General features: G+C 39.5%; 1 protein-coding gene across 1 annotated transcript; it reads left to right on the top strand.

Moving 5' to 3' along the window:
• On the top strand, positions 1–8,262 carry LOC119782705 (microfibril-associated glycoprotein 4-like). The gene is made up of 6 exons (XM_038283793.1): positions 1–130; positions 2,857–3,012; positions 3,873–3,911; positions 4,079–4,175; positions 4,583–4,753; positions 7,469–8,262. The coding sequence occupies exons 1-6, from the start codon at positions 125–127 to the stop codon at positions 7,720–7,722; spliced, it is 723 nt and encodes a 240-aa protein (XP_038139721.1). The 5' UTR covers positions 1–124; the 3' UTR covers positions 7,723–8,262.
• Positions 8,263–14,488: the final 6,226 nt, after the last annotated feature.

Genomic DNA, 14,488 nt, shown 5'->3' on the forward strand with positions numbered 1-14,488 from the left:
TTTGCTGGGTATAAGTAGAGGTGTCTGAAAGTCTGAGACATTGAAGAGCAGCTCATGAGTTCATTCAGCATCTATCATTACTGACATCAAGGTTTCATCTGTTTTATCCTTATTAACTATAAGGATGAAGGTAAGCTTTTACTTTCTACTTTAAAAATACTTTTGTTAGATATAAGTGATTTAAATGAATTCATTATTTAGATTTAGAATCAGTTAGGTGGTGGATATTTTGTGTGAAATATTAAATTTATTACAAAAAAAAAAGCAAAGAAAATCTTACCAAAGGTTCAAATTGCTTTTTTTTTTATTGTTTACAGGATTGCTACTTCCTACACATCTGGTGTTTGTATCATGCTTTTTCTTTCTACCTCTCTTTCTAGATCAATCTTACTCCCACTCTGAGTCATACTGACATCAAGGCACCATTACAGTTTCACACATTTTTTGAGCATGCATGAAAACAATAGAAATTGCTCAAAACGTCTTTGTTCAGTCCACTTCCCATGAGACTTCTAGGTCATCAGAAAGTACTCTTAAGACAACAGAAGGTTTAAGTTTGTCTAGCAAGGGTTTTTAATGCATTATGTATTGTATGTTTTTTTGTGTATAAGAAGTCTACTATAAACATTCACTATAGAGATCAGTTTCAAAAACATTTTATGTGTATGATTGTATATATTACTGTATTCAAATGTGTTAAAGCTTCAGTGTGTATTAATTACAGGGATTTTCTGACAGGAATAAAATATATCGTTCATTTCAATTCAATTCAGTTTATTTATACAGTATAGTTCCAATTCACAGCACATGTCATCTGTAGGCACTTAACATTAATTCAATCAGATTATGCAGCCAAATTGATTCAGTTTTCTATCTAAGGAAAACCAGTTGATTGCATCGACTAATTGACTCAAAGGCAATCCCTCACACTAAGCATGCTTGTAGCGAAATTGGAAAGGAAAAACTCGCTTTTAACAGGAAGAAACCTCCAGCAGAACCAGGTTCAGTGTGAGAGGCCATCTGGTGAGGCCGACTGGGGTTCAAGGAGACAGAAGTAGACATACAGATAGAAGCAAAGATAAAAAAGGCAACTGTCAATCAGCTCCACAGGCAGCCCCATCCAGGTAACACACAGCAAGGCAGACGAGGTCAGGGCCAGCCCCCACATCAGAGGACGAAGAGAGCGCATCCAGGCAGTCACACTCTGAAAAACAGGCAAAGCACGAACATCTGTAAACAAAGTTGTTGATGGCAGCAGCACAGCTGATGTTTCTCAGAATGATAAAAAAAGGGATTGCTACAGCAGTAGCCATTCAAAATTTTCACTTTCCTAAATAGGCCATTTGCTGGTCCCCTGTAATTTCTTTTTAAACATCAGTCTTTGTAATAAAATAGTCTTTCTGTTATGATTTGTGGACATTAAGATCTAAAGAGAAGCGCCATCTCCTGGTCAGACCCTGAAATTCAGTGAAAGGGTGGAGTCAGAGTAAAAAAATATGCACTCCCAGGAGAAGGCCAGAGGCTGGAAGTTGAAAGGGAATTTGCTGGGAGCTGCAGTGAAGTGGGCTGCCATTCGTCTGGCCTTTGACTGGGAAGGGCCATTTTAAATGGCTGCTTCTTTGTGTCCTCAAGCAATCTAAGCCTATAGCAGCATAACTATAGAAATCGCACAGGATAACCTGAACCACTTGAACTGTAAGCTTGATCAAAAAGGAAAGTTGTAAGCCTACCTTTAAAAGTAGACCGGGTGTCTGCCTCACAGACTTGACTGGTAGTTGGTTCCACAGGAGAGGAGCCTGATGAATAAACAATCTGCCTCCCATTCTACTTTTTGAAATTATAGGAATCACTTGTCATATCATACATAAGTATGTTATTTATTATTATCTACACAATGAATGTCTCAATCTTTTTTCTTTGTTACCTAAGAAAATACTGTTTAAAATTAAAAAGGAGCAGTTTACACATGTATGGAGGCAGACATCTTTGCACTTCATCAGTCCAGAGCTGACAGACTCGTGACTGTAAAGATTGTCATCAGGATTATATGTGACTAAAGCAAGTTAGCCTCTATAGCTAGCTCAGGCCAGCCATAGCCTCTCTATCGCCTTCAGCGTTCTGTTGCCTGAGCATCTACTGCTGTGCTTCTACACCCTTGTGAGCTAGTACCAACATTTTTTAATGTCTACCCCTCTGGTTCCTTAGCTCCGGAGGGGGGCATGACTGATTGCCTCATCCCACTTATAAAGTTCTCATAGTTATTGTTCCTTACACTGATTTCAGGCTGCTTCTGCCTGAGCTCCAGAATGCCGTCTCCCCTTACCTCTGTTGTCCAGATGATCTGTCCCATTGTTTTGGCCCCTCTGACCAATACACACATTTTACACTAATGTACTGGACTTAATGTACAAGAGGCAACAGTATAGAAGAATTTATGGATTCCATGCTGTGATCAGGGATCAGCAATATCGGTATTGGCAGATACTGATTTTGGTCATTGAATCGTAAATTCCTGATTGGTGCACAAGACAGGTGATGTTGCAAGATTTTAGCAAGATGATGGTCTGTTTATTTTTGGAGGGGGAGAAGCAGTGGGGGGAGTGGTAAAGCTACAGTGTGTAGCTTTAAGACCTCCTTCCTTCCTTCCTTCCTTCCTTCCTTCCTTCCTTCCTTCCTTCCTTCCTTCCTTCCTTCCTTCCTTCCTTCCTTCCTTCCTTCCTTCCTTCCTTCCTTCCTTCCGTTTCTAAGCATTCATTTTTTTCACAAAGTTTTTAGTTCAATTCTTGCATGTTTCTGAATGTATCTCAGTTTTCTTGGAACAGGGATATTCAGTAAATGTTATATCTTTTCCATTAGTTGTCATCCGTGATCTTTTTCATTGCTCCACTTCTGACCCACTGCTGTAAAGAAGTTAAGCTGCCTGTTGACTGCAATCACATCTACAAAGAGAACAACAACCAGCCGAGTGGAGTTTACACCATTTATCCCAGAGGACCTACATCCCCTGTTCAGGTTGAATTGAAGTTTGGTTTATTCTTAAGAACCAAGATGAAAATAGAGGGGTTTTTTTTAGACCAGAATGGAGATAATTTACCAATTCTGTTTAATAACTGTTCTGTTCTTTATACATTTAAGTAGCTATGATTTTATATAAATTGAAATGTATTAAGTTTTTTTTTTTTTTTAAATCAATTTACTCCTCATAAACAGTACTTTAGCTGTATATTGTAGATTTAGCATTGATGAGGTTATTATGTTATTTGAGTTTGGGCTCAAATTTATTGTATCAAAAACTAAAGCTTTCCTTTATTAAGAGAGAACATTATTGAAATATATCTATAGATATTTTTTATTTCTTATTTTACCTTTATTTTACCAGGAAGTCCCTTGAGATAAAATCTCTTTTTCGAGGGAGACCTGGCCAAGAGGCAGCAGTACAATATGACATATAAAAATACATAAAAACAACATAATAAAATCAATCATAGACTAGACTTTAGAATAACAGTTACAATTCTCTGTGCAAGTGGTTTTCAATAGTGATTTAAAATGCTGTAGCGGAATAAGAGTCCGTAATTGCAGGGAGTTTTAAATATTGTGCCATGACCATGATGCTGCATAGGAAAATGATGTTTTGTCAAGGTTTGTTATATTATTGATACAAGGTTATAATATTATTGATACAATATTAGTCAATATTAGTGTATATGTTTATGCCAAAAGTGTCATAAAAATTTCAGCTTCAACTGAATTCATACAAACATAAACTAGACCCCTAATTATAGTCTTTGTTCCTGACCTTTACATGTGGGTTCTTGGGGTCACTAGAAACTAAATCACAGCAACTAATTACATTTTTTACTTGTATGAAGGTGTACTGTGACATGGACTCAGAAGGAGGACGCTGGACGGTGAGTTGTTCATCATTACTTGAAATAAAAAAAACAGTTCTTTTTTATTCTTAGAATACCTATACCTAATGTAAAAGAGGGAAAATAACCCCAACTTCTCTTTAGCTTGAACTGACAAAGGAGTCATTTTTGTTTGACTTCTTTAACAGAAACCTCTGTTTTTCCAGGTTTTCCAGAGAAGAATGGATGGCTCTGTGAACTTCTATAGGCCCTGGGCAGAGTACAAAAGAGGCTTTGGAAATGCTAATAGCGAGTACTGGCTAGGTAAGATGTGCAATTTTAATTCAATAAAAAAAAAAATCTTTATTGAAAGGAGAAAATATATCTTGTAATAACTCACAATTACTTTTTTCCAACTAATTATTGTTCTTTTTCTGTGTCATTCTTACCAAGGATCATTTAACCAACAGTCAGAAAATGTTAGGTTTATATCTAAATTGGGCTAATAAGAAAAATCAATTCGCTGCCTTTTTTTCTAATATGATTTGCTGGTCCATGTTATTTTTTTTTTTTTTGTTACAAAGCTTTGATATCTACACTAACAGGACCTACAGCAGGAAATAAAAACCAATGCCTTTGATGCCCCACTAAACATTTTTACTGTCTTCATACCTGCTAAGACATAAAAGGTATGAAAATACCAAATATCACTTGTTTGAATACCTTTACAGGTCTGGATAACATCCATGAGCTGACCTGCCTTGAAAACCAGGAATTAATGGTTGACATGGAAGACTTTGAAGGAAACAAAAAATTTGCTCTTTACTCTTCATTTAAAGTGGATAATGAGTGTGAAGGTTACCGCATGCAAGTGTCTGGCTTTAACAATAAGGGAGGTGCTGGTGAGTCATGACTTTATTTTTTTGTTCATATCTTATGTAAGCTGCTTATGTTGAGTGGAGGTTTTAGGAGACCCAAATGCTGAGATGAGGGAGGCAGAGATGAGTTCTTGTAGGTCTAATGTCCAAAAAGCATTAAATAAAGCAAAAAAACATAATGATAAATACATAAAACCAAAACCTAGGAGACATCCAGGAAAAACCCATATAAGGAGCAAGAAAATGACGAGGAACCAGCAAAAAGTGACTGAACATGAGGTGTTTAAATTGGTGACTGAACAAAGACCAAGCTAATCGGCAGATTGGGAGCAGGTGTGGACAGAGGAATCAAGAAGGGAGCTAGGAGAAGGAGACTGACACAAAAGGGCAACAGAGGGTAAACAAGAAATACATAAGAACTCAAAAATTTAACGAAAAATCACTAGAATAACAAAAAATAGAAGTGAAACCAATACACTATAAAACAAAGAAAGACATGAATCAAAGTATAACTGAAAACTAAAAAAAAGAAAACTTAAAGAGAACCAAAAAGTGCTGTCATGACAGCTGATAGTTAAAGATGGTGAATACAAGCTTACTTCATCCTGCGTCTAGTTTTGTTGGATGTGTGAGATGCTAGGACATCAGATGACTTCTGAGATGACACTCTTGATGTCAAGAAGAGAAAAACCAATTAATCCCAAAGTTTGGTGAGCTCTATATCCCTTTGGATTATATTTACTGATAAATGACAACATTATAATTATTATTTACTATTATATTTATGTATAAATGGCAGCAATATTTAACAACACATTTAGTTTTTAAAACTATGAATAATCCATATTTTCCATCATTTAGCGTTTTCAGCAAGGATATAAAAATAGTTATAGTTTTATAAGAATTAAAAGAGTTAACAAGTTATAGCTAGCAGCATGGCTAGCCAGACTAGCCACAGATGCATGGGTCCAGTAGGCTATAGGCTATATCTCCTTAAAACTGACAAAAAAAAATTACCATACCATACCATACCATACCATACCATACCATACCATACCATACCATACCCATACTATACTATACTATACTATACTATACTACACTACACTACACTACACTACACTACACTACGACTTTTGGGCCATTTCAGGCTGTGCATCTTGAATTCTTTGAGCCAGTTATGTACACTGTGGGGAGGGGGGGTGATTATAATTTTTTAATATATATTTGAAACTTGTAGCGACATCTGTAGTGTGAAACGTTACAGTGATCAGAAGCTGGATGCACAGATTTGCTTGGTTGTTAAGTCTAATGTCTTTTAGACGTCTGTTTGACAAAGCAGGTTTAACAAACTTAAAATAAAATCCTCACCTCTAAATTGACCTGGCCAAAGATTGGAAACAGTGAGTTTTTGCTCTCACAATGGTTGCTGTGAGTTAGTTTAGTCAACTCTGAATAGGCCCACTGTCATGATTTTATCTAGAGCTCTAACCCACGTGCAGAAGACCAAACAGAGAGACCAGGGAAAAGTTTAACAGGTTTTTATTTAGAGTGAAGGAGATGAGTCCAGTGCTGCTCTGAACACTGTCGAACCGGAACTGGAAAGTGAAGGGGAAGATACTATGGTTAGTACAAGCTCAGTGGGAAATTATTGTCTTTGACAGAGAAGAGAAATTAGGTTGCAGACTCACATTTCCAGAAAAAAGGTGTCTCTTATTGAATCCAGTTGGTGTGGGTTGCTCCAGTGAATATCTTGTTCGTTGGAGGGCGGACAGGGTTTTCCCAGATTGCGGTTATTCCTTGGTGAACGGAGAAGCTGACTGCCACTTAGTTTTCCTGCAGTACTTAAAGGGGTTATAGTGGAGATGAATCCCCTGCTCAGTGAGAAACCCAAAACAATCATTGAGCAGAAAAGTTGATCCAAACCACAAACTTGATTGCTCAGCTCAGTTTGGTGCTCAGAGAATCCTTCCAAGGGGGAGAAGGTCCAAAACATGCAGTTTGCAGGATGACTTCCTGCCAAGAAGCAAAGACAAAAACAGCAAGGTTAAAAACTCAGGTAGACAGAAACTCAGTTTGACTCAACAAAACTCAGCTTGGCTAGAGTACCCAAAACTGGCAAACACTCTGGCGTCGAGGTAGTGGCAGTCAGCAGCTTAAGAGTCCTCCGTTAGATGAGGTAACCATCCGCAGGTGTGAGAGGAGGCCAACCAGAACCAGGCGCCGCCTGGTGGAGCAGGGAAGACAAACAAAAAACACAACCAACACAAACTGGATTCCTAACACCCACTCAGAGCTGAGCACGCGCGTAACAAGTATGAACAGCCATTATCAGTAGAGCACCTATTCGACATGTCACCATGACAATAGGAAGTGCCTATTTCACTCTACTGGAACCAAAGATTTTGTTGCTTAATTATAAAAAAAAATATTTAAGAATCTGTTTAAAAGACTAATCAAGACTAATACAGCTGCAAAGGAGATGTAGAAGATTGCTGCTCAAGTTAATGCTAGGTTTATAAGAAGTCTATTATGGAAGGCCGCTATAGTATTTTTAAAGGCCTCTCTTGGAAATGGGAAACATTTTTAGGTTTAAAATATAGAGTTTTCAGTAAACCTTCTTTGTGAAATGGGCCTCTGTTTAAACAACTGTTGTTTTTAAGGTGCTTTAAAAAAAGCAGGACTTGAATAATTTTTATGTGTTAATATTTTAACTCTTGTGTGCAATGATTTCTACAGGAGACAGCCTTAATGTACACAATGGACAGAAATTCTCCACATTTGACAAAGATCAGGACACCTGGGAAGATAACTGCGCCAGAAAATTTCTGGGAGCCTTCTGGTATATCAATTGTTTGGATGCAAACCCTAACGGGGTTTATCGCTGGGGGGCTGATAATGCAGTCCATGCTGTTGGAGTGGAATGGGAAACTTGGAAGGGCAATGATTACTCCTTAAAGAGCATAAGCATGAAGATACGGCCTGCCCAGTAAAACTGCAGGTGTAGCTTCCAGTAAAATATCACAGTTGTGAAAATTTGAATTAAGAAAGTAAGAACTCCAGCTTCATAATGCCGGTCATAATTTAACCAGCACAATTCTTGTATGTGTCCCTCCCATAATAATTTCAAAGTTTGGATTCAACACAGCAGTCCAGAGGTCATTTTCTACTCTGAATAGTGTTAGTTTTTACTCTACTAAGATAAAGGGATAGGAACAACCAACAGGAGGTAGGAGCCACACCTGAGGTACCTGGATTGAGCCCCTGTCTGTGTTGTGGTGATGGAAATCCAATTTGGCTGATATCTGTACAAACTTATTATCTTCCAGAACCATTATTACCCACCTCTGCAAAATATAAACTGTTGCTGTTTCTTGACTTTCTCCTTTACATGTGAATGGGGTTTAAAAGTTAACTAGATACATTTTACTTTTAGCATGAAAGCCATTTAATTGAGCCTTAACATTTTTTCACTGTTTTGTTCTCATCTATAATCAATTTACCTGTTTCTTTCTGACAATAAATATAAAGCAAACAGCTCTTTGTTTTTGTGCAGATATTTCTTTTCCAAAAGACAAACTACACACCAGTTTTTAAACAGAAATAAGCATAAATGGGAGTGTTAGTTGAAAGTTGCTTCTTAGTTCCGAAATTATGAGAACTAAGAAGCAATCATGTCTGAGCCTTAGCATATTTTCAGTTTTTCAAAGCACAGACAGATGGTTTGCAGACCTTGCAGCAATCATCATCCAAGCACTTTTGTACTATGAACAAGAAAGACAGAAAACTGTTTTAGACCAACAGAGCCTGAGAGTTAGGGGAGGGATGTGGTGTCCGAGGCCTTGCTGCCGTCAAAGCAACTGGCCAAATGCATTAATGACATAGAAAAAGAATCTCTATTCATGTCTCAGTAATCTTAATTTCTGGATATTGTCTATCATAAAATAACATATTTGGTTAGTAGAGTTGCTTCATAGCACTTTAATGGAGAAATAGAAGATTTTATCTTACTTACTGCACATTAATTAACAAAACACTTACCAGTAACATTATTTACAAGAATCAATTCACAAAGAAGCAAACACAGAGTCAACATCCTCATGCCTGCAGATCTGGTGTATTCTAGATGATTATCACCTGCTGTAACAATAAACAGTAAAATATAATATGAAAATGAGAGTCTAAATGATAACAGGAAAAATATTTATAAAGAAAATTGGTAAAAGACTTACCAGATCCAGCTTCTTGCTTTTAGTATGAAATTGTGAAATTTCCAATTGAGGAATAATAAATCAGCTTTTATACACCCCCTTATCTGTTGATATAAAAAACAAAAATAAAAAATACGACTAATGTTGAGTGAAAGTGAAGACTTTGCATTGTATGGCCAATAACGGAGTCAGTCTACGACCAGTTATTTCACTTTTTGTTGATTTTGGGGGCAGCATCAGAGACAACGTATTCCATTTCTCCTTAAAAGTGCAAAATTATAGGTTGTATGAGTATTTATGTTATTGGGTGGACTAAGGCCACTTAATACACTTCTTTGTAGAACCCCCCCCCAAAAAAACGATAGAGGCAACATTCATGTCAAGTTACTACACTCACCGGCCACTTTATTAGGTACACCTGTCCAACTGCTCGATAACACTTAATTTCTAAGCAGCCAATCACATGGCGGCAACTCAGTGCATTTAGGCATGTAGACATGGTCAAGAAAATCTCCTGCAGTTCAAACCGAGCATCAGTATGGGGAAGAAAGGTGATTGTGACTTTGAACGTGGCATGATTGTTGGTGCCAGAAGGGCTGGTCTGAGTATTTCAGAAACATCTGATCTACTGGGATTTTCACGCACAACCATCTCTAGGGTTTACAGATAATGGTCCAAAAAAGAAAAAACATCCAGTTATGCCAGAGGTCAGAGGAGAATGGCCAGACAGGTTCGAGCTGATAGAAGGGCAACAGTGACTCAAATAACCACCCGTTACAACCAAGGTGGGCAGAAAAGCATCTCTGAACGGACAGTACGTCAAACTTTGAGGCAGATGGGCTACAGCAGCAGAAGACCACACCAGGTGCCACTCCTTTTGGCTAAGAACAGGAAACTGAGGCTACAATTTGCACAAGCTCATCGAAATTGGACAATAGAAGATTGGAAAAACATTGCCTGGTCTGATGAGTCTCGATTTCCACTGCGACATTCGGATGGTAGGGTCAGAATTTGGCGTCTACAACATGAAAGCATGGATCCATCCTGCCTTGTATCAACGGTTCAGGCTGGTGGTGGTGGTGTCATGGGGTGGGGAATATTTTCTTGGCACTCTTTGGGCCCCTTGGTACCAATTGAGCATCATTGCAACACCACAGCCTACCTGAGTATTGTTGCTGACCATGTCCAACCCTTTATGACCACAATGTACCCAACTTCTGATGGCTACTTTCAGCAGGATAATGCGCCATGTCATAAAGCTGGAAACATCTCAGACTGGTTTCTTGAACATGACAATGAGTTCACTGTACTCGAATGGCCTCCACAGTCACCAGATCTCAATCCAATAGAGCATCTTTGGGATGTGGTGGAACGGGAGATTCGCATCATGGATGTGCAGCCGACACATCTGCGGCAACTGTGTGATGCCATCATGTCAATATGGACCAAACTCCCTGAGGAATGCTTCCAGCACCTTGTTGAATCTATGCCACGAAGAATTGAAGCAGTTCTGAAGGCAAAAGGGGGTCCAACCCATTACTAGGTACCTAATAAAGTGGCCGCTGAGTGTATATGTTAACCAGAATTCTGAAGCAGTAACCAGACACAATAGTGTTCATGTTAATAGCTGAGGTAAAAATGGATAACGGATTTGCATTAGAATCTCTAATTTCTCTTTATTAACTTCAACATATAGAATTTTTGTCTCACGATTATTACAGTTGTCCGTGTTGGGAGCTGGAGAAGTTCCACCTTTTCTCCAGCAGAGTCCGCAGTGGATCCTTCTGACTGAGCCTCCTGCACAGCTGCAGCCCATCAAGATCATCAGAGGATCCACTATATAAGCTGTCTTCAGACCTTGCCTCAACGCCGCAGTGTTGATCCAGTTGGTCAGCGCCTAAGCCTAGATTCTCAGTGTTACTTTGTGACTTTGAATCCAGCCTGGATTCTAACCGCTGTCTCTGTCTTCCAGGAAACCAGTGTCTCCTCTGTGAAGCTCAGGAAGAGCTAACCTGCCGAGCCGACCCTCAGAGCCAAACCCGAAGAACCATAGAGAACTTCCATGCAGCTCAGGACTAAGAGCTGGAAAACCCAAGGCCAAGGTCTGTTCATTATTAGACGTGAGACGCTGAAGCAGCAAGCGGACTCTGCTGATCAACTCCTCTCCAGATCCAACAGTGACTCTCCCAAAGCTAACCTCAAGAACCCTCAAGGTACAATCAGTAATCATCAAGAAATCAAGCTCCAACTTGCAAAGCTAACTGAACTGTCTCTCACGCAGACTCCGGTGAACCAGTATCCAGGCCCGAGCCAGAACCAGTACATTCTGTGTGCTTGTAGCAAAATAAACTTGTTAAACTTTTATTCCTGTGTCCGTCAGTGGTGTTCTGCATACTTGGGTCGCTCTTTGAGAACCCATCATGACAGTCCGCCTCCTTTTATGGAAATATTTAATATAATGTAAAGGGGGAAACAATGACTAAAACCGAAATTTTGCATATGCAGTCAGAACATTTTATTAAAAGAAAAAATATTAGATACGTAGCAAAAAAGTACCTTAAAGGCTGAGAAGCAAACATGCCTCCATGTAGTTTTTCTAGCTAATTTTTTAATGCATTAATAGGGCTATATTCACAGACTGTTTTACACAAAGCACATTTAGATAGTTATAAGAAAAAAAGTATGATGCTAGTTTGAAATTCTGCATTTTTTATAACTAATATGCTTCAGGTGCATTTTTTAAATTATGTAGTTGAATCAACCCAGTGTCACCATGGGGTGGAGATTATTGAGGACTGAAATGCAGAGACCAGGAGGCAAAGGTGAATCTTGAAGATTTAATGAACAGAGGCAGACAACCAAAAATCCAAAATACTGAGAAACACCAGAAAGCATCAGGCCGGTGACGAAGGAGGATCCCTGGAACACAGCCCGTGAGGCCGGCAACAAAGGAGAACCTCTGGAGGATGGTGTCACTGCAGCAGGAACCTTGAAGGACGGCGTCTCTGCAGCACAGGAACCTTGGGGGCCGCCAACTGCGGCTCAGGAACCTTAGAGGGGGCTGCACAGCTTCGGACCCATAAAGATGCTTGGAGTGCCAGCTGAGAGCCTTTGAGGTGTGGAGCGCTGCTGAGGGCACTTGGTGGCATAAAGCACCTGCTGTAGTTTTTCTAGCTAATTTTTTAATACATTAATAGGGCTATATTCACAGACTGTTTTACACAAAGCACATTTAGATAGTTATAAGAAAAAAAGTATGATGCTAGTTTGAAATTCTGCATTTTTTATAACTAATATGCTTCAGCTGCATTTTTTAAATTATGTAGTTGAATCAACCCAGTGTCACCATGGGGTGGAGATTATTGAGGACTGAAATGCAGAGACCAGGAGGCAAAGGACCCACAGCTTCGGACCCATAAAGATGCTTGGAGTGCCAGCTGAGAGCCTTTGAGGTGTGGAGCGCTGCTGAGGGCACTTGGTGGCATAAAGCACCTGCTGAGGGGACTTGGAGGTTTCACCACCTTGGAGCTCTTAGAGTTCTCAGTTTCACCATTTGATCCTTCCTGGGGTTCAGGGATCTCTGTATGGCACAGAGGTTGCTCATTAAGAGGATTTAACTGTTGGGGAACACTGAAGGAATCTGAGTGAAGAGAAGCACTAACAGGTTTTGAATGGGTAGTGGAGATGCTAACAAGATCTGACTGGGGAGTAGAGACGCTAAGAGGCTCTGACTGGGGAGTGGAGACTCTAACAGGGTCTGACTGGGGAGCTAGAACAATAGGTGGAGTAGGCTGAGTGGCTAGGAAACTGAGGGGAGTTAACTAAGAAGGGAGGGCTCGCTAATGGGCTCACGCTCGAGGACTGGCCTGCTAATGGGCTTTGGCTTGGGGACTGGCCAGTTAATGGGCTCTGCCTCAGGGACTGGCTCGCCAACAGGTTCTGACTAGGGAGTGGAGACGCTAACAGGGTCTGACTTAGGAGCTAGGACAATGGGTGGAGTAGGTTAAGTGGCTAGGAAACTGAGGGGAGTTAACTAAGAAGGGAGGGTCTGTTACGCGCGAGGACTGGCCCGCTAATCGGTTCTGGCTTGGGGATTGGCCCACTAATGGGCTCCAGCTCGGGACTGGCCCGCTAATGGGCTCTGGTTGGGGAAATGGCCCGGTAATAGCCTCTGGCTCGGGGACTGGCCCGCTAATGGGCTGTGGCTCGGGATCTGGCCCACTAAAGGACTCTGATTAAAATAATTATTATTTGGCAAAAAAAAAAATTATAAATATTCACCTAATGGATTTGCATTGTGAATTGGTCTGAAAACATTCCAATTTGTCTAAATTAGTGAAAAGCTAATTTGATCACATTCCAAATTCTCCCAGACGAACTTTGGTTTTCAAAAACAAACTCCACCTTAAACTATAATATGGTTTTCAACCATGTTTCCCCTTCCTCTTTATACATAGTACTTTAGTTCAGTTGGGTTTCACTAGTTTTAGTCAAGAGATTTTAACTGACATATGTTTGACTTGGAGCTGAATGATTTTTTTAATAAACTCATATTTTGAACAGAAGTTGTAGTGAATTTATTCCATGTATGTGCAGAATTATCAGTTTGACCATGATTTGAGCTGGCATAACTCTTTCATTTATTTATAACACACAGTTAGTACAGCATGTGTTCATAAACTATATATGACAGTCCAAATAATATCTGATTAAAAAATATATTTGCCACCCCTACCGGGGAGGGCAATAACCATCTTAAAGGATCAGAACGGTGCACATCCTTTTGTATTAAAAAAAAATCTGATAATTACAGTATGTGTTCATTTTCATTCCCCTTTGACAAAGAAATAAATTTAACCTTGTGAAATCATTGCTTCAGCTTTTAAGTGAATGGAATCCAGCTGACAGTAATTTAATCCTCCAGGTTTTATTAGAAATCATTAAAGAAAAAAAGCATCAAGAAGACAACGGAAGTCAGTTTTGTTGGCTTGAACCAGAGCAATCTATAGAAGGAGCACTGATGTATCTAAGCAGCCTTGAGGTCCATCCTCCCAAGCACTTCTTTTTGCCTGCTGTTGTGGAAAAAGGTTTTCATGATGAACAACCCCTCTCCCTTGGACACCTTGCAGCCTTGCAGCTCTGAGGCCTGAATGAATTAAATTAAGCACTCCTGAATCATAATATGTAAAAGGTAATTAATAGATGTTTTTTCCCCACCACAAAAACACTAATTCCATATGTTTCAGGAATTTCTAAGAAACTCAGAGGATGCTCTGGAAACGTTGCATACTTGTGAAGTTCAAACCCAATAACATACTCAAACTAAAACTTGGTCAGCTTAAAGACAGAACAATGTTGAGCAGCGTCCTGTGCAGTAAGCACTGTACAGCCTCCTATGTTGGAGAAATCTAAAACAAATTTCACAAATGCATGGCACAGCATAGAAGAGCCTGTAACTCTGGGACAGATTCAGCAGTACACTTCCACCTCAAGAACAAAACGCAGACCAAAATGTTTAGATTTTGGACAGAGAGGAAAGATAGTTTGA

The sequence above is a fragment of the Cyprinodon tularosa genome, unplaced genomic scaffold (assembly GCF_016077235.1).
Source record: "Cyprinodon tularosa strain WSP-4 unplaced genomic scaffold, ASM1607723v1 ctg1047, whole genome shotgun sequence".
NCBI lineage: Eukaryota > Metazoa > Chordata > Actinopteri > Cyprinodontiformes > Cyprinodontidae > Cyprinodon > Cyprinodon tularosa.